The 19,486-nt window shown below is 50.0% G+C and overlaps 1 protein-coding gene and 1 non-coding gene across 2 annotated transcripts in view; both read left to right on the top strand.

The window, feature by feature from the left end:
- Positions 1–2,354: 2,354 nt before the first annotated feature.
- The window catches only part of PKP1 (plakophilin 1), a 51,382-nt gene continuing 34,250 nt past the window's right edge, over positions 2,355–19,486 (top strand). Inside the window, exons 1-2 of the mRNA XM_077772049.1 lie at positions 2,355–2,585; positions 12,880–12,986. Coding sequence (XP_077628175.1) covers positions 2,384–2,585; positions 12,880–12,986 — 309 coding nt within the window. The 5' untranslated portion in view covers positions 2,355–2,383. The remainder of the gene's footprint in view (positions 2,586–12,879; positions 12,987–19,486) is intronic.
- Positions 14,197–14,269, top strand: TRNAK-CUU (transfer RNA lysine (anticodon CUU)). The gene has a single exon. It is a non-coding gene; the product is annotated as a tRNA-Lys (tRNA).

Genomic DNA, 19,486 nt, shown 5'->3' with positions numbered 1-19,486 from the left:
GACCCAGGATGCCTGAGTTTGGCCCTGTCTCTGCCGCTCACCAGCTTGGTGGCCTAACTGAGTCTCAGTTTTGTCATCTGAAAAAGAAAGATGATGGTGCTGATACTGAGACTTATAGGTTTGCTGTAAGAATTCAGACACGACAGCCCATGTAAAAAGCCCAGAACCGCACCTGGTTTATAGGCCTGGTGCTTGTAGGAGCACAGCAAGTGTTGAATATTGCTATCAATATATCAAAATAATGTCAATATCAGAATAATAGAAAAGTCTCTAGAAAAACTGAACTTCATCTCTGGAAACAACTTTAAAGATGATCAGTTTTAGTTTCCAGAAAGATAAGTATGGCCTTTCATAACAATATAGGCTGCACCAATCACCTCCTTCAGGGCCCTTCCACAACTTAGAGGTAGCAAAATTATCATTATTTAAAGACCTAATTAACACTTATTATAGCTAGCATATTAGGTTTTAGATAGACCAAATGCATGATACAATGGAGTTATATTTTTATGTGTTGTCATGTATACTTTATAGCACATTGGGGCCCTTATATAATCAGTGAGCACCGTACTTTAGTGCCCATTTTATGGGACTTTTATAAGGGAGGTTGGATCGTGTGGAGGGAAGAGCAGTGGCCCAAGAGTCACCAGGCCTGATAAGAACGAAAGCTCTGCCACATATTAACTGGGTGACTGAGGGCAAGCTACCTCCTCTCCTCATCAGAAACATTTGGAGCCTGGGCTGGATAATGTCCAAGGATCCATCCAGCCCTGACAGTCTGTGGCTGAAAGCGGACTCTTAAAATTTTAAGAGATGATAGAGGTTTATGGGTGTTGAACTTTTGTATCGATGACATGTTGTTGGTCACATCTCTGGTTAATTTGATGTTAAGCTCTTGATACAACCTTCAATTAAAAAACTATTTCTATCAGAAATTATAATCTGCTCTACAATATTCTGCTCTGCACATAGCTACCAGAAATGCATTATGGGGAAAAGTAGGGGCTCCCTATGTGTAACACCCACTTCTCAGGAAATGAGCAAATGACCCTCGTGTGGTCCCTGAGACTGTCACTCAAGCTTCGCCATCCTTTCTCATATAATTCCCAACAAGCATAGACTCTGATGGCCCCTTCCGCTGCAAATTAGAAGGGAAAGCTAAGAACGAAGTATGTGAGCTGTGAGTGGCAAATACAAAGGACAGCTAAAGGGACAGCTGTGATGGCATAACATAGCTGAAGGGCACCCCAAAACTAAGCAGCTGATGGGACTTCACTACTGTAGAGTTCAGAAATGGTGCCCACAATGAGAATCCTGAGTCATCAAGAAATGCATGAATTCTGTGCCCATATTTTGCTTATGGAGAAAAGGTAGGGTGTGAAGCCTTTCTGAAAGATTTCCATAGACACAGTTTTTAAAATACTCAGGCTTCTGTTACACACCAGATTCCCTGGTATGAGCTACCTTCGTGCCTGGGACCATGCTACATGAAGGAAACCTCACTGTGCATGTGTCCCCAGGGCGTTGTGTGTACAGGAGAATGCACACAGAAGTCTCAGAATAGTAAGTCCATAGTGGGGTAGTTTTATGGGACAGGCAGCCTTCCAGGTTTCCAGGAAGGATCTGGGTAGGATACAAGTAGATTTAATTTACCTTAAATTGGCTAGCTTTCATTCATTCATCCGTTCAAAAAAATTTTTATTGAGCCCCTAATATGTGCCAGCACCATTTTACAGGCTAAGTCTGGAGTTTCAGACTCTGTTCCACTGTTCACATGGCGTTCTCCTCTGGCATGCCCGCACATGACAGGTGTACTATTTTCTGATTTTGTATGTCAACTCTGTCGGGTCCTTGAAGCTTCATGTCCCCACTGCCTTAGAGTAGAATGGGTCGTTCCCATAGGATCGAGCACTCCTTTTGGGCAGGGGCTGTGCTTCAGTCCTCAGCCTGGGAGCCCTCACCAGGGGGCTTGTCCCTGTCTTGACCTCAGAACAGAGGAAGGTGGATTTCAGCCTCTCTCGGGGCGGGGGAGGGGGGCTTGTCGAGAAAGCCTCCATTTTCCTCGAGAGAAGTCTCCCCGGGTTGAGCTGAGCACATACTTTCTCCATGAGCGAGCAGGAACAGGACACAGGGGCGTCTCCCTGGGGCCTCACCTCCTGCACGTCACGGGGGAGGGAAGCGAGAGAAAGAAGCAGAGAGCAAGACGCGAGGTCCCACACGCCGGACTCGCAGCCCTGCCCCCTTCCAAGAGCGCTCGCTCCCGCAGCGGCAGCGCCCCTGCAGCGCGGCACCCGGCGGCGGCGCGCAGCCAGTGGAGTGGGTGGTGCAGGGCAGGGGTGGTATATCCAGNCTCTCGCCCGCCCCGCCCGCGCCTCCCGCCGCCATGAACCACTCGCCGCTCAAGACCGCCTTGGCCTACGAATGCTTTCCCGACCAGGACAACTCGACGCTGGCTCTGCCGTCGGACCAAAAGATGAAGACCGGCACGTCGGGCAGGCAGCGCGTGCAGGAGCAGGTGATGATGACCGTCAAGCGGCAGAAGTCCAAGTCTTCCCAGTCGTCCACCCTGAGCCACTCCAACCGAGGTAAAGTCCGGGCGCCCTCGCGGCCCGTGCGCCCCTGCCCCGCGCCCCTCCCCTCCGGCCGGGCGGCTNNNCCCGCGGGCCCTTGTCCAGGCCCGGAGCCCCGAAGGCTTTCTTCCCAAACTGCTCTGGGAGAGGTCCCGACTCTTGCCTCTCGTTCTGCCTCGGCTCCCTAGGGCTCCCCAGGGGTCCCCAGAGCTCCCCCGGGCTCTCCAGGGCTCTCCAGGGCTGTGTGCCGCCCTCACTCCCCGTCCGGTCCTTGAGGCTCTGCTTTCCACTGTGCCAGGGGCAGGTAGCCCGCGCCCAGGCCGGCAGGTTCCCCGTCCAGGTGGGGCCAGTGTGTGGCTGCCGGCGGGCAAGGGAGTCACTGTGACCTGAGTAGGTGCTCAGGAGAGGCCCTGCGAGACGGGGAGGTGCCGCGGGGAACAGGGACAAGCCCGTGGTGTGCCGGAACACATTAGCGGGAGCCTCACACCTGGAAGAGGCAAGTCTAGTTGGAAGGTCACCCCAGGACCAGTGCGCTCCCTGAGGCGCCCTGAGGACCCGGAAGGGAATCTGGGGATGCCTTCTTCCCTCAGTAGCTAATGCAGAAACTCCCTTTCCCGTCAGATTTTCCCTACCTCCCTTGGCTTAAGTAGGAAGGGACAAGTGTCAGGAGAGCACTTGTACAGGAACTGAGGTTGGGGAGGCTGGGAATCCCAGAAGGCCCCCGGGGCTGAGCCCTCATGGCAAGCGCTTGTCTAGTTTAGGTGCCTGACCAGCCATCAACCCCACCCCCAACTCTGTGCTGAGGTCCCCCAAGCCTGGGAGGCTAGGAGAAAGTGCTAGGCCCCTCTGAAACTCAGGAAGGAAGGTACAGTATCTGACAGGGACCTTTGTGAAGAATTTTTAGGCCAAATACTTTAATACAAAGCATTCGCAGTGAGAATTACACACCAACGAACAATCTCTCTGTTTATTTATTTGTTTAGCTAAATTTCATAAGCACCAACGAAGATTCCACAGATTGCAAACCAGTACTGGTCAACCAAGACTTACTTATGGAGTCTGGGCCCGTAAGAGAGAGGACAGGGTGTGGGGGTGGTAAAGAGGAAGGAGGCAAAGCGGAGAGACCCCTGCCCATGTCCCACAGCACACACACACCAGCTCACATTTCCTACCACTGGCTTTTTCTCTCTTCCGGGCTCTCTCAATCCTAAGTGGCCCCTGTGTAGAACTGAGGAAGAGAAAATGGCTGGCTGAGGACCTCTCTGCACCCCAAACCTAAAGGTCTTTGCCGCTCGGGGTGCCCTTTGCCCTTGCCTGGGATCCTGGTTCCTCTCCTGCCAGACTTCCACTCAAGGTCATACAGACTTCAGGGCATTGGCCTCGTTCTCTTTTTATGGTTTGGTAGTTGCTTACTAGCCTTTTTTGGAAGTAGGTTTGGGATTGAAAAAGAAAAGTGTCCCCATTTCTGGCCAGAATCCAGTCGCAGCTCAATGCAACCTACTCTCTTCTCTGCATAAGATTCACCTATCCCTCCCTTTCCTCTCCCACACCATCCCTGGCCTGAGTTCCGGGCTCACAGCTCCAGAAACATCTCAAAAATGCCAGGTGCTCCAACACCCCTTCTTCTTCCCAGCTATGGTCAGTCATCATACAGAGCTCTATTTCTGACCTTGCCCTTTGTGGGTACCGCCTATCCAGTGGGGTCTTGTTCTGTCCATCCTAAGGTCTTCCAGGGGGCCTCAGTCAGGCAACAGTTGACTTCCTTGGCTAATGCATATCTCTCCAGAAACAGGCCTCTCCAAAGACTGACCCAGAAGGTGTGTCCCCTCTACCCTCAGCTCTGGCGAGGTTCCCACAGGGGCTAGTTTCCCCAGCGGCATCTTAGGTGGAGGAGGCAGTTAGATCACTTGGAGCTGGTGTTTCTGGTTTATCTGGCTTTGTTTTCATCAGATTTCTCCCTTCTCTGCGTCAGAACCGCCCAAGCATTCCCTATGTGTTCAGTGGACATTTCTACTACCTTTGCTCCCTCTTTGTGTTGGTTTATATCCCATGCACCTGCTGTGCTGCTGGGAGGGGCAAGCTGGCAGTTGTAGAAGGATCATACCCCAGGGCCTTGCCTTCACCCTGCTTGGCACACTGGAATTCTCCTTCAAGAGAGAAGAGTCGAGGGGCGCCTGGGTGGCTTAGTCGGTTAAGCGTCCGACTTTCGTTTAGGTCATGATCTCGCGGTTCGTGGGTTCGAGCCCCGCATCGGGCTCTGTGCTGACTGCCAGCTCAGAGCCTGGAGCCTGTTTCAGAGTCTGTGACTCCCTCTCTCTCTGACCCTCCCCTGCTCACGCTGTCTCTCTCTCTCCTAGAAATAAATAAAACATTTAAAAAAAAAAAAAGAGAGAGAAGAGTCGAATTATCTAGGGTGTTTGGTTCTGTTGGGACCCCTGAATCCCACCAGGGCTCCTCTGTTTAAGAGCACCCGTTCCAAAGAAGGCTGGCCACAGCTCACAGGTTGCCTGGTGGGGAGTAGCCACTCCTTGTACGCCATGAAGGACAGCCAGGAATCGGCCACTGGGGCTTCTGGTAATAGAACCAGCTTTTCCCCAGAGTCCTGCCCACTAGAGTTCTCTTCTATCTTGGCGGTAAGGAGGAACTGAGTCACCAAGGGCTGAAAAAGGAGTTTGTGGAAGGAGCCTGAGACTCAATGCCCACTTCCACCCATGCCATCCTCCAAACACAGCAGATGAGATAGATGCCCCGTTCTGGTCCCCAGGGAGGAAGGAGGGGTCTTGGTGTCATGAGACCCTGCAGAAGGAGGCTGCTGTGAACCTGTGTACCCATCTGGGTCTTCTTGCGAACTGGCCACTAAGTATTGCTCTCCTGTGCTTCCAGAGGATCCTGGAGTGCACCAGGGTGTCTTCTCAGACTGTGTGGGAAGCAGGAGGAAACCCAGAGGATGGGGCTGCTCGGCCAAAGATCTTTGCCAGGGAAGCTTGACCTGCCTGAGGGGGAAAGGCCCTGCTGGTGTTGATCATATGCTGCCCTGCTAGGGGGTCAAGGGCTAGTGCGCTGGTTAGGCACCCCGAACGGAAACACTTTTCCATATTCAGATTCTTTAGAACTTCACTTGGCATCTCCTCCTAAAACTTAACCTCCATCTCATTCGATCCAACCTCAACCCCCCACTGCCTCTGCCATGAATGCTCCTCACACACAAAGTTTAATGACACCACCTTTCTGTTTCACATCCAGTCTCCTTCCAGGCAAGTCCCAAGGCTAGCCCATCCTTCTGTGTCTCACTACCTACTTAGACATCTGTGATTTTTACTTTCAACCTTCTCCTTTCTTCTCCCAAGTACCATTTCCTACCTAACATGGCCAAACCTGAGTTTCTCCTTGATCAGAGATAGGGTTGGGGCGACTTTGGGCTAGGGAAGGTGCCTGCCCCTCCTCCTCCATACCCCCTCGTCATCCTGCATCTACCCCTCACTGGGCAGTTACTGCTGGAGGCGCTCCTAGGGGGCAGACTTGTGCTGGTTTGGTGGCCCTGGCGTGCACAGGTGGAGGTTTGTTGGTGTTTCTGTATTTGTACTTGGCTGTGTCTCAGCATAAGCCTCTACTTGTGTGAGGCTCTGCTCATTCTACCCTCTTGAAAGTTGTCTGTTCCTGACCGCAAACCATAAACAGGCATCACTTCTTGGGTTGTTGGCTCGGGACTGAAGCTGGCCCAGGAGCAAGCGAAGGGTGTCTGGACTTCAGCTTATTCCAACAGTGAAACATCCTCATTAAACTTCAAATGAACCAATTCCTGTTTCTTTACAATGCATCTTGGCTTGAAGCTCAGGTTTTACCAGAATTTCCGTTTGCCTGTTACAACACATGCAAAAATGCCAAATATTCCAGAATGTTTCATGGCAAATGCAGTTTCCCTGGAGCCTGCCCCTTTGCTAAGCTCATTGGCAGAGGTTTTAGAAAAAAATAGAAATAAATGTTTCTCCGCACACACCAAATGGTAAATATCAATAAGCCAACTGTTCCAGGTCTAAAACTCTGGAGACTACTTCTGCCATGGGGTATGACCCCCTAGAAGGTGCACAATGTTTAGACAAAGTAAGATGGAAGAATGTTAGATATCCTCGTGTGAAGTTCTCCATAGGCATATACCACACACACATACACACACAAATACTCACACCTATGCACACACACACACACACACACACACACACACACACCACCTTGCAGTTTGTGCTAGAATCCAGCCTGGTGGCAGGAGACCTGAGTTCTGCCTGGATTGATTGCTGACTGCTATGTGATCTTGGGCAAGTCACTGCCTCTCTCTGGGTCCCTGCAACTGTACAACTGTAAGAGATTAGATTAGATCATTTCCAGCATGTGCTGTGATGGGTAACAGTCTTCGGAAACAGATTGTGTCACTCCCCACCTCTGCAAGCCATCTCCCCAAACCAGCTGCAGCTGTCCTGCAAAAAGGCTCCTCTCCTCACTGTGTCACTCATGGTTTCCCTAACATACCAAACGCCATCCAGTCCGCTGCTCTCAAACTGGGCTATGCATTGAAATCACCTGGGGATTTTAAAGAATGCAAATGTTTGAGTCCCCTCCCCTCCGAAGAGATTCCAATTTAGTGAGCACAGGGACAGTGTGGGCATCAGGACCCCGAAAGGCTACCAGGCAATTCTGATGAGCAGCAAAGTTAAGGGATCGTTGTTCTTGTCCCCATCCTTCACTGACACTCAAACTCAACATGAGGATCAGCCCCGTGGGATGCGTACGCGCACACACACACACACACACGCACAAGGGTGAATAGACATCTCACGTGGTAATTGCTTGCTGAAGACAGTTTTTTAGTCTGGATCCCCAGCAAGGTGGCTGAGTCCTGTTCTGACCTTTGCCCACACTAGCCCACCGCCCTGCCCCCTGTGCCAGTCCCGTCCCTGCAAGATGCCCCCACTCTCTGCCCTATCCTTAGGTTTAGTGGTGACCAGGAACAGATGATCAGAAAACGAAGCAGATGTGCTAGAGGGAGAGGAGCAAACATGGGCTATAGCAGCATCTCTGCTCTGTACACGTGCCCAGAAGAAGGGCGAGAACCACACCAAAGTGCCTGGTGAGGTTGTGCTGAACTCCCTGCCCTCCTTAGGCTCATGAAAGTGTCCAGATAGGAGATGTATGTCCACAGTGCTCCCAGCTGTCCCGGGCAGAAGGAAATGGGTGTCTGGACCTTCCCATCCCGTGGACACCTGAACGCTCAGGTGGGCACAGCTCCTGCCCAATCTTGAACATCGGAGAGGGAGGTCATCCTAGAAATGTCTTCTGGCCGTTCTTACTTTCCTCTTTTTTTTTTTTTATTTTTTATTTTATTTATTTCTGAGAGAGAGAGAGAGAGAGAGTGTGAGCAGGGTAGGATCAGAGAGAGAGGGAGACAAATTCCTCTTGCTATGGGCCCAACCTTACTGAGGCACCACAGGTGGAAGGGATTTCAGGGGCTGGGGATAAAGGCGTTTTCAAGGCTGGAAGATAAGGAGCTTCCTTTCCTAAGTGTTCTTGTGCTAAGGAACAGATGGGCTTTACAGTGTAGAAGCCAAAAGAGACTTCGATTGGCCTTAAGGGACACAGATCAAGCCGTAGATATACATCTAGTGCAGTGTGCTGTGGGACAAATCCTCCTGATTAGCAAGGGAGAGGGATCTGGGGGGAAAAGGCAGTGAAAGAGAGAGGTTTCAGGTGACCTCTTTCCCAAAGGGCAGCCTGTTGGTCATGAGTGCCTTCTCGAGGCAGACCCTGGTCCCGGGGTCAGGAGTCAGGTGGGGACCTAGTACAAGCAGGAGATCTCTCACTTGAAGGAGTTCCCAGCCTAACTGGGGACATCTAGGCCCTGCTTTCTGGGAAAAGGGCCCGTAGGCGCACACGCGTGCAGGTGTGCACACATATCCACGTACACACATACCCACACAATGTACAGAAGCCACACTCCAAGGAACACACAAGCCAACACGGAGTGAGTAGAGCGGTTGGACAGAAAGCTGACATGGTTACGCTAGAGAGTTTGGAGTGCCCAGAGCTGGGTGGAGTCACCTCTAGGAGAAGCTGATTTTTGTGTAAGGTTTTGAATGCAGGGAGAGGGTTTGGCTGAGAAGAGAAAGAATGTTTCAGGTGCGGTGGGTGTGACCTATTTGAAAGCTTGGAGGTGGAAAAGGATGAGTCATCCCTGCAAAGGTTTGGCCTGTCCCCATTGGAGAGAGAAGTCCATACATCCTGACACAGAAGCTGCCTCCCTTTTCAAAGCTTTGGCAGGCAAGAAAGCTTGGGTTGCCCCGATGACACAAGAGAGAATCAGATAATCGTCTTGAGCACCAAAGGGAAGCAGCAGCCAGGGACGCTGATGGTCTGAGTGGTCGATTTTCTGAGATGGCTTTATGCCCTGAAACACTGACACAGGATGAGACAAGCTGTGTGGACAGAGCCACTGGAATTGCTTGTATGCTGAAGAAAGCATACATTCTCAGACATCTGCTCTTTGAACTGGGGGTTCTGTGGGTGGGCAGATGCCCAATGCACAAGGTAGGCTGGCAGCCAGCTTCACCGAGAAGCCGCCATCCTTTGTTTATGACATATGCGCCCTTCGGGAGAAAACAGTGGGAATGCAGGTGCTCAGCTAGGAGAGTAGGGGCGATTCTGTGGGGTGAGCTGGGTGCTGGGATCACCTCTCCTTATCACTCATAACACCAAGAATCCTCCTCAGAGAGGTGGCTGTGCCTGCTCTAGAGCTGTTCTCAGATCCTCTGTTCCTGTATCACCCAGCCTGCCCCCTCCCCAGGGGTGGGAGGAGGGTTCTTTGAGGACCTTGAGCCCATGCTGCAATGTGGGGGGTATGCAGCCTCCAGGCACCAGGAATCTAAGCACCTCCACCATGAGGGATGGGTAGAGAGAGATAGTTAACAAAAAGGGACAGCCCAGTCCAGGTCTGGCCCAGCCCCACCCAGAGCCATGCCTTGTGCCCCAGATCGCAGGGAAAGAAGAGACACAGTTCTTGCCTCAATGAGTGCCCGAAGTACATGATGATGGACACTGGCACTGTCATGAGATGGAGAGCTGACTATACCTTACCACGCCCCTATCCTGAGGACGCAGTCAGCCAGGGGACATGGCACCGGGTAGGGCTAAACAGAAAAGGCTTCTTAGGAATGAGTTCCAGAGAAGTCAGAGGATTCGGGAGAAGTGAAAGCTAACAGAGCTATTACCATTGCTCTCATTGAGAACGCCCATGTTCTTGGTGTTGAGCCTGACTTTCCAAGGGCAATGTGTGCTAGCCAGACACCCTAGGGTCAGGAGATGGGAGTAGCACTCCTATTAACAGAGCTCACCTCCTGCCTGCACCTCATTGGTCATCGGGCACAATACGAAGTGTGACTTCAAGCAGGTAACTTCTGTGGACTCCTCCTCGAGCTCAGAAGCTTGGCCCGAAGTGCAGCTACCATTCTTCCAGAGAAGCAGTGCAGGCTGGGGTGATGGCAGCCTCGTTCTCACAAGGAAGCCGAATAAAGCATCTTACAGTGGGAGTCAGGTGATCTGACCCCCAATTGCAGATGGACCCCAGGGAGTGCCTTCCGGAGCCACCTGGAGGGACCTGAAGGCCTTGGCGCCCCCCCTTCCCCAGTGGTGAGTGCTACCACCCACACCTGCATGGCTGATGACACCACTAGGACACAGGGACTGGCTTTTGGAATTATAGGGCATTGCGGAGGTCTTATTCACCCCTGCCTCCGTGGCACAGAATGCCCTACCTCCCACATGGAGAAGATTATGTGAGAGGGAGGCAGGCAGGTACAGGGCATGGAGGGAAAAGATGCTTCATCTGATGACCGATAGAGTGAGTGATGCCACTGCTGACAGATTCCCTTCTGAGAAGGGGTAGAGGCCCCATGGGAGCCTGTCCTCCACTGGGCCTCCTGGGGATGCCTCCCCTAGCAGATGGCCTCCCTGGGGCTCCACAGAACTCTCTGTCTGTCACCACCCCAAGTTTTCCATCTGAAAGCAGCTGGCTGACCCACACCTGCCCTTGGGTGAGAAATCCCTGCTCTTGGGGCAACAGCCAAGTGAACCCTGGCCTGCCAACCCCTGGAAGGGATGGTAAACGTAGGCTGGGTGGAGGAGAGTCAGACGAGACCTGGCTGTCGGCTGCCCCAGGGCCGGACCACACATGCCTAGGGTCCTGGCTGCAGCCCCTTCCCTGATGGGAGCTGGTTCTGGCTTCCCAAGCCCATGAGATTGCCTCCAGACTCCTCCCAACAAAGGCAGCCTTTACGGGGGGTGGGTGGGGGGCAGCTTCCTGAGAAAGGGAGAGGAACAAGCTGCGTGTGCTCAATTGAGGAGCTTAGAGTAAGTCAGGAGCTCAGGGGGAGTCCCCCTTGGGAGTCAGGCCTGGGCCTGCAGGACACTTCTGGGAGGACCCTGAGGCAGGTAGCAAAGGAGGTGCTAGTGTGGCCTTTGATGTCTCCCCATCTTCCTTACAAGCTTTTCTGAATGCCATGGGCCATGGGTTACTATAATCACACAGTCATGGAACACTGGAGCTGTCTGGGGCCTTTGGGGTGTACAGAAGCCAACCCCTTCTTTCTACAGAAGAAGTGAGACTCAGAGAGAACAAGTGACTTGCCCACATGTCAGAGCCAAGACCAATGTCAACACCTCTAGGCTCCCAGGGCAAACTGTCTCTGCCACAGCCAATAAGCTTAATGGCCTGTTGATCCTCCATGATGCGGGAGTGGTAATCAGTGGCAGCACCCCCTTCTATGTGCTATGTGATGGTCATCCGGCTGGCTGTGGGCAGAGGAAGTGGCACCAGCCAGAGACACCTGCCACATTCCAAAGTTGCCCCTATGCTATTCCTTCTGCACTCAACCCAGATACTCCAGTCCCCCCACCACCCCAAAAAGATTTGGGAGTCTGAGTGGGTATGGTGGATGAGGAAGGAGCTAATTTTGCCAGGTGAGATCACTGTCAAACCCTTCCCCCTAGACAGGGTTTCAGATTCTGGAGTCTGACCATCACTACAGAGAAAAGAAGTGGCCATCCCCCTTAGGAGGCTCTCACTGGATCCCACTTTCTGTTTATCCCAGAGGGCTCATCATCTAATAAGAGTGTGGGGCAAGCCTTGCTCTAGATGTCCAGAACACAGAGCCATGGCTTTTCCTTCATGCAGGTCCCAGTGTAGGGGACAGGACAGTAGGCAAGATGTGAGTCAGGGTACAGACCGCAGGGCAGTGTGCGTTTAGAGATGGGAGAGATTGCCCTGGGCAGGGCTGGTCAGAAGAGGCTTCCCCAAAGGGATGAGATCTTGAACTTGGCCTTGAAAGATAGGTGAGATCTGAATGTTGTGGCTGAGAAGGGAAGGCAGACTCTGCAAGGGGCACTGTATGAGCAAAGTCATGGGCATGTCATGGTCAGTTGTGTTTCAAGGACAGTAAGACAGCAAACAGACCAGCTTTTGCAGTGTTGGGACTACCCTTTGGGGCCCACCTGCCATCTGCTGAAGGGGAGAATAGAAGCGAGCCCCACCAGCAGTTCAAAACCCAGTTCTGATTTCTGTGATTCAAAGCCATTTTGCCGCTAATAACCCTAATGACACTTTGTCCTCTTGCAGAGCCTATCATTTGTGGGTCTCCCAGCACTCTGAAAACATTAATTAATCTTCACCAGGGCCTTTGAGGTTGATGGCCACCCCTCCCCCCTTCACCATCTGGAGCACCTAGAGGATGAAGGAAGGGACGAAAGATCACCTCGTCACTAGTGGGGGCCGGGCTGACATTCGAAACAAGAGTCCTGCCTTGAATTGGCCTCTAATCAGTGCTCACGGCTCTGTGGCCCTGACCCTGGGACTCTGGACCGGGAATGCTGCGACCCTGCCTGTGTCCCCCCAGTGGGAAGCTTATCCTTGTGGAACATGGAGTCGTGATTCCCTTGAATGGAATGGCGGTGCTCGGAGGCCCTCCAGGCCAACTTCTGACCTGTGGGTGTCAAATCACCCAGAGAGACATTCAGTCAGCCCAGGAAGGGCTCAGCCGTGATTTGCAGAGCTGTCCCCGTGGCAGTCTGCCTGGGCCCTTCCTTGGCCCTGGCTGTGGAGGAGGTAGAGAGACAGAGAAGGCAGGGAGATGATATATTTCCTATCTCCTCCTTCAAGAGCTGAGATCTGGTCTCCTCCATGGGGTGTGGTGGATATAGACATGAGGGGAGGAGAGGTGAGTGAAGAACGTGGCCATCACTGTCCTAACCCCCTGCCTCTGTCCTCAAGGTTCCATGTATGATGGCTTGGCCGACAATTACAACAACTATGGGACCACCAGCCGGAGCAGCTACTATTCCAAGTTCCAGGCGGGGAATGGCTCATGGGGATATCCGGTAAGGAGCTGCTTGCATTCAAAAAGACCTGGGATGTTGGGGGGTGGTTTAGGGTTTGTGGCGGAGCAGATCTGCCTTGGCTGCTGAGAAGACTGATACAGGATGGGAAGGGGCTGCTTTGGTCCATGAGGTGAGGCCCGCCAGCCCTGACCAGGTTCATCTGCTCGGCCATTATTTCATAGATGGTTGTTAGTACAGGCTGCTGATTGGGCTGATTGGATATTTACGAGTGTCTCAAATGAGAGCATTTTAGAAAAAGCATAAAAGAGAACAGCATATGGCGAGGATGTGGAGAAACGGGCACCCTCCTACACTGTTGGTGGGAATGTAAACTGGTACAGCCCCTCTGGAAAACAGTGTGGAGGTTCCTCAGGAAACTAACAATAGAACTCCCCTATGACCCAGCAATAGCACTGCTAGGAATTTACCCAAGGGATACAGAAATGCTGAGGCATAGGAGCACATGTACCCCAATGTTCATAGCAGCAACTCTCAACAATAGCTAAAACATGGAAAGAGCCTAAGTGTCCATCAACAGATGAATGGATCAAGAAGATGTGGTTTATCTATACCATGGAATACTACATGGCAATGAGAAACAATGAAATCTGGCCATGTGTAGCAACATGGATGGACCTTGAGGGTGTTATGCTGAGCGAAATAAGTCAGGCAGAGAAGGACAAATATCATATGTTTGCACGTATAGGAGGATTAAGAGGAACTTGACGGAGGACCAAGGGGGAGAAGAAGGGCGGAAATGGTGGGGGAAAGGGAGAGAGGCAAATCATGAGAGACTCTTGAATGCTGACAAAAACTGAAGACTGATGATGTGGGGGGGAGGGGAGGATGGGCATGGAGGAGGGCACTTTGGGGATGAGCACTGAGTGTTATGTGGAAACTAATTTGACAATAAACTATTTGTTAAAAAAAAAAAAAGAGAACAGCATAGTTTTTAAGTCCATTTTGCAAAATGTCTGATACAATCATGGATTTGAGAGAAGTTTGAATTCTGGAGGTCCATTTGCAGATTAACTTAAATGTTTCTAGGAAACTCCTGAAGGACCTCTCTGCTCAATATGTGCAGATGACCAAGGAGGGAGCTCTAGAAGTCCCCTGGGGCTAGGAGGGTATGTCCCCTGCTGTGACTCTTGGATAAGAGGGTACATGCTGGAGTGTAGCATTGCTTGAGTTTGTAAGTTGGACAGGGGGTGCCTGGCTGGCTCAGTTGGTAGAGCATGCGACTCTTGATCTCAGGGTCATGAGTTCAAGCCTGATGTTGGGCATGGAGCATCTTTATGTGTCTGTAAATTGGATAAGTCTGGATTCAAATTCTAGCTCTGCTACTCACTGGGCATGTGACCCTGGGCAAGATATTTTTACCTCTGGGCCTCAGTTTCCTCATGTATAAAATGTGTATAACAAAGTCTTCCTCATGAGGTTATTTATCATCAGGATTAAATGAAATAATGTGCATGAAAAAAACCCTGATGAAAATTAGTCTTAAGGTCATTTTTAAAAATTAACATAGAGATTATTCTAGATCCTTTAATCTTGGCCCTGTCACTATCTTTCTGTGTGATTTCAAACCACTATGCCCATCCACCCATCCATTACTGAACAAATATTTATTTAGCCCTACCTCTGCACCAAGGTCTGTGGTAAATGCTCTGGCTCCACCATACACACCAGCATAGGATTCTCTTTACTCTGAAATCAGGGGTATTGGGCTAAGTGACACCCAAGTTTTCTCTCTATTTCCAAATTCTATGACTTTCATTTATTTTTGTTAATTTCAACATAAGCCTGTATGGGTCTTGGGAATTCTTTTGTGAAGCATTATGCAGATGGGGCTAACAGATGCTTTTCCATGGGGATCTGAGCCACTGTCTTCTTGGAGCTCCAGCTTTCAGTGCTATTTGCTTTGAGGCCACATTGCTTACAGATGTCACCCCTGAGTGTCAGGGTCCCAGGCAAGGAAGAGGGTTTACAAGTTGGGTGTTCTTTTTGTTGTCAGCTTGGGCCTTCCTTCCTAAGTTCTTGCTGTGGCTAATTATGGAGTTTTTGTCTTTCTTGTATGTTACAGGTTAGGGACTAAAGGAAGGAATTAACTACGTTTCCTGCAAATTTATTTCCCTCCCATTTTTTTCTGATTTTTTTATGTCCATTGATACCCTCAGAGCAACATATGGTTGACTGAGCCCATAAGCTGGCAAATCAAGGCACAGATGTGAATAAAGTGCTCTGATACCGAGATGATGACTGTCTGATGACCAGACAGAATCTGACTTAGAGAAAATGACTTAGTAATGCAATATAAAGGATTATATGAGACCCAGGGAAGGCAGATCACTTCAGCAGACTAGCAGTCAGAATGAATAATCATGCTGACAGGGTGGATGTTACATATCTTTACGTGTATTTGATTACACATCAGAGCCTAGAAAGCCTAGGTTCTAGTCTGGCTTCTGCTACTTCGTGCTCTGCGACTTTGGATAAACCTCTCAACTTCTCTGAGTATCAGTTTTCGAATCTGTAAAATGGGCATGAAGCTATCTGTGTGTGCACTTTACCCACAGGTTGATGTTACATTAACTGTGAGGTGTTATCAGATGGACAGTGTGGGGTCATTACGCATGGATATTTGTAACCAAGAACTGCAAAGAAACTCTTTGAGAGGTGTTTCTTTAAAAAAAAAATCCCCAATGGCCATGTTGGGCATATCTTCTAGTTAATCAACTCAATCCTCAGTAATCTCAGCAGCTCTTGATGCTCCCAAACTACCCTCACCCCTCCCTGCACCTATTTTCTGACAATCCATTAAAATTCCTTCCCTTTCCCGCACCCTAAGGCCCAACCCTTCTTCTCTCCATCTTCGCTGGCGGGACTTCAGACATGACTCATGTCAGGGCAGCTGCTGAGGCACGTCCTGTCTCCTCTCAGTTCAGGAGGGGCTATGGGAACAGCGAAGAGCTGAGCACACATGAGGATTTGGCAGAAGGAGGGAGTGAGGAAGGGAGGAAATGGAATAATTGATATTGGAGCCAGGCATATAATCAGCCAAGGACTGGGCAAAACCAAACAGGGCCAGGACTTTGGAAAAAGGCGAGAGGGACAAAAGGTAATAGAGATCAGTGGCGGTGAGATAATCTATGCCTGTGGGATTTTCCCATGGACAGTACAACTGGCACAGGATGATTTCCTCTCCTCTCTTTTGGTGAAACCAATATGGTGGCAGAAAGCAGGGAGTGAGGGGAGCAGGGTGTGGTGGGTCTGTACAAGCCTCGTCAGCAGGTTTCAGCCGTTTCTGAAAGCTGCTGAAGTACCGTTTCCCGCAGATACTTCATGTTCCTTCAGTCAGCCAACATGTATTGAGCAACTCCAGGGCGGGGCAGGGAGCTAGGCACGCTGCGGACGCACAGATGAAGAGATTCATCTGCCTCTGGCCTCAGTGAACTTGCAGTCAAGTTGGGAGAAGCATGGAGGTCAAGAGACACATCGAATCCTGGAATATCCTGGAGTATCCAGTATCCTGCTGGAGTATTGCAGCAGTTCTGCCATTGCTCAAAATATGTCTAGATATATATTTTTTAGATTTTTCTAGATTTTAAAAAAATATATAACTGTCCATCTCATTTTAGGAGCCATACGAGAAAACCAGTCTCATTTCTTTATTGTCGTGGCCTGTGTTTGATCAGAAATAATTTTAACCCCTTTGAGAACCTCACTCCATACTCCTTGTGCAGATGGGGCTAAAGGCTACTTCCATGAGGATCTGGGGCAGTTTTCTTCGAGCTCCAAGTTTCAGTGCTATTTGCTTTGAGGCCGCATTGCTTATAGATGTCACCCCTGAGTGTCAGCATCCTGGGCAAGGAAGAGGGTTTAGAAGTCAAGTGTTCCAATTGCAAATACCAAATGAACTTCAAGTAACAAAGATCTGAAGCATATATTTTATTTAAATATGCAGAGGATCTGCAGACAATTCCAAATTGAAAGTTCTAAAAATATTTAAAAAGTAGTGGTGTTACCCTATGATTTTATCTTATATCCTACATCAACCATAGCCTTCTAATTTAAGTATGTATATATATATATATGTGTTTCTATATAAATTATCATTTATATACGATATATAATTGTACCATTTGGAATCTGTGATCACTGATATTGCAAATTAAGAAAATTGAACAGAGGAAGTCTTAAAATAAAACTTAAAACATTTAGTTAGTGAGACACACAAAAAGCATCAAGGGGCTTAAGGAAAAGAAAAGATTGATCCAAAGAAAGTCATTGGTCCAGTCAACACTCTGCTGGCCACTCCAACCTCCCCTTCCTTCTGGAGGACAGCAAGAGGCTCAGGGTCCCAACCTCAGGGAGAAGGAGGAGCCGGGTGAGATGGGGCAAAGGATGGGGCAGGTTTTAGCCTTACTGCTCAATTTCTCACATAAATAGGCTCTGCTATTCTGTTCCAGCTCTCAGAATCAAGCTAGTGGAACATTAGAGCCCTAATGAGGTTTACATGTTACGACTGAGGATACCCAGGCCCAGAGAGGATACAAGGCTCATCGAGGGTCACACAGCTGGTTAATGAGACAGCAGACTAGACCCCTCATCTCCTAACTCCTAGTCTAATGGAATTTTGTTTTCTTTACTCCAGACTTTTGATGGTCCTTTTATGTGGGGTTTTGGTTTGGCTTGGTTTGGTTTTCCATCTCGGTATTTTAACACTACCACCATGTTTTCGGGACCTGCAAGAGATCGGTGAGTTTGGATCCCTTAATTTCCTCCCTCCTCCTGTCCTCCCACCGAACGTGCTGATCTCTTGAGGAGTCAGCCCAGCTCAAACGAAGCAGGAGAGTGGCCATTTTTTTCCTTCCTAAACTCAAGCAGAATTCACTCAGCTGTAAGGGTTAATGGAGGTCAGGGCAGGGGTACCAACTAAAACGCAATGAAATACAATATTTGGGACATATTTATACTAAAAAATTATTCATTGTTTACCTGAAATTCAGGTAAACAGGGTATCTTCTCACACATTCTCTGTAATAAAAACGAGACCTCCTGAAAGGCTCCTTTCCTAGCCCAGGGCCCAAACATAATTACCTCAGGCCATAGCCACCTCTGGGGAGAACATGGAAGCTGTTTGACTCCTGTTAGGGGTCCTCAGATTGGGTCCCTTGAATACCTTCCTCTGGGTCCACTGAGACCAAGATGAGGGGAGCAGAGAGCTAGAGGCACTGGAAGGCACAGCCCTTCTATTCCCAAACTGGAAATGGGGTTTGTCATAGATGAAGCTGAGGCAAGTGCACAATTTTGATTTCTAGGGAATGTTTCTGGATTAAGACAGTCTCCTTTTCTATCAGCTCCAGCTCAAAAAAGTTTTCCTACTTATTAATCAGGAAGTGCATCTTGAGCTTCAGATGTTCTGGGAGTCACATCAAGTGAAATGTTCTCTGGTTATGGATTGAACTAGACCATCCTGCCCAGGGGCTGATTCACAGAAGTGAGAAGCCATGCCAAGCCTCATCAGCCAGAAGGTCTGGGCTAAAGGATACTTTGAGGACCGCCATATTGAATCACTCAACTGTGCTCAGTTAAATCCAACCTGATGCTCCTGAGAGTGAGAATCCCCAGGAGTCTAACCAGGGAAAATTCTGCCTTTGCCCTGTTTATTGACCCTATTTTTCTACACTAGCAAATCTTTCTCAGCTGACCTTGCCTAACTGACATGTCAGTAGTTGATGATCCATCCATGACAGAGTTTTATGGGCAATGCACTAGGGACCCTCACCCTGAGAAGAATGGGTCCTGCCCACCGAAGCCCGTGGGTGGCCCTCTTTTGCAGATGAGAGGGCTGGGGTTGCATGAAGCTTCCATAGGGGATGGGAAATCCAAACACAGTATTCTCCAGTTAGCCATGTGGTTGGGTCAAGGCAGGGCTCTGGGCCAGGTACTACAGAGGAAACATGAAACATGACAGGGTCCTTGCCCTTGAAGCAGAGAAAGAGACCATTTTTACCAATCCACAGTTAATGCAGTCCGTTTCCAAAATCATCCTGGTATGGAGGAAAATCCTTACACTTTGGCCTGGAACTTTGGATCCACATCCCGGCTCTGCCCCTTACCTGGCTCTATAACTGAGACAAGTTCTTAACCTGACTGAGCCTCAGTTTGCCCATCTCTGAAATAGGTGAGAATTCCTATTTCAAAAGGCAGTAAGGGTTATGGATAAGGCATATCAGGTTCACAGTGGGGGGCCTGGATTCTAGTCTCAGCTGGGCTGTGACAGGCTGAGGGATCTAGGATGGTCTGCACCTCTCCAGGCCTTGGTTGTCCCATCCACAGAGCAAGGCACTTGGATTAGATCCTAGCCAAGGACCCATTTGGCTCCAACTTCTCAGGGTCCTGTGTGATGGAGAGCTGAGTATGAGTAGCTGCCTGGTAACCAGCCTACATGGTGGTCCCCCTGGAGGCGGGGGCAGGGGTGGGGGGGCAGGGGCAGA

This window comes from Crocuta crocuta, unplaced genomic scaffold (genome assembly GCF_008692635.1).
Source record: "Crocuta crocuta isolate KB4526 unplaced genomic scaffold, BGI_CrCroc_1.0 scaffold318, whole genome shotgun sequence".
In the NCBI taxonomy this organism is placed as follows: domain Eukaryota; kingdom Metazoa; phylum Chordata; class Mammalia; order Carnivora; family Hyaenidae; genus Crocuta; species Crocuta crocuta.
The sequence above is the reverse complement of the archived record's forward strand: the minus strand, read 5'-3'. Positions and strand labels throughout refer to the sequence as shown.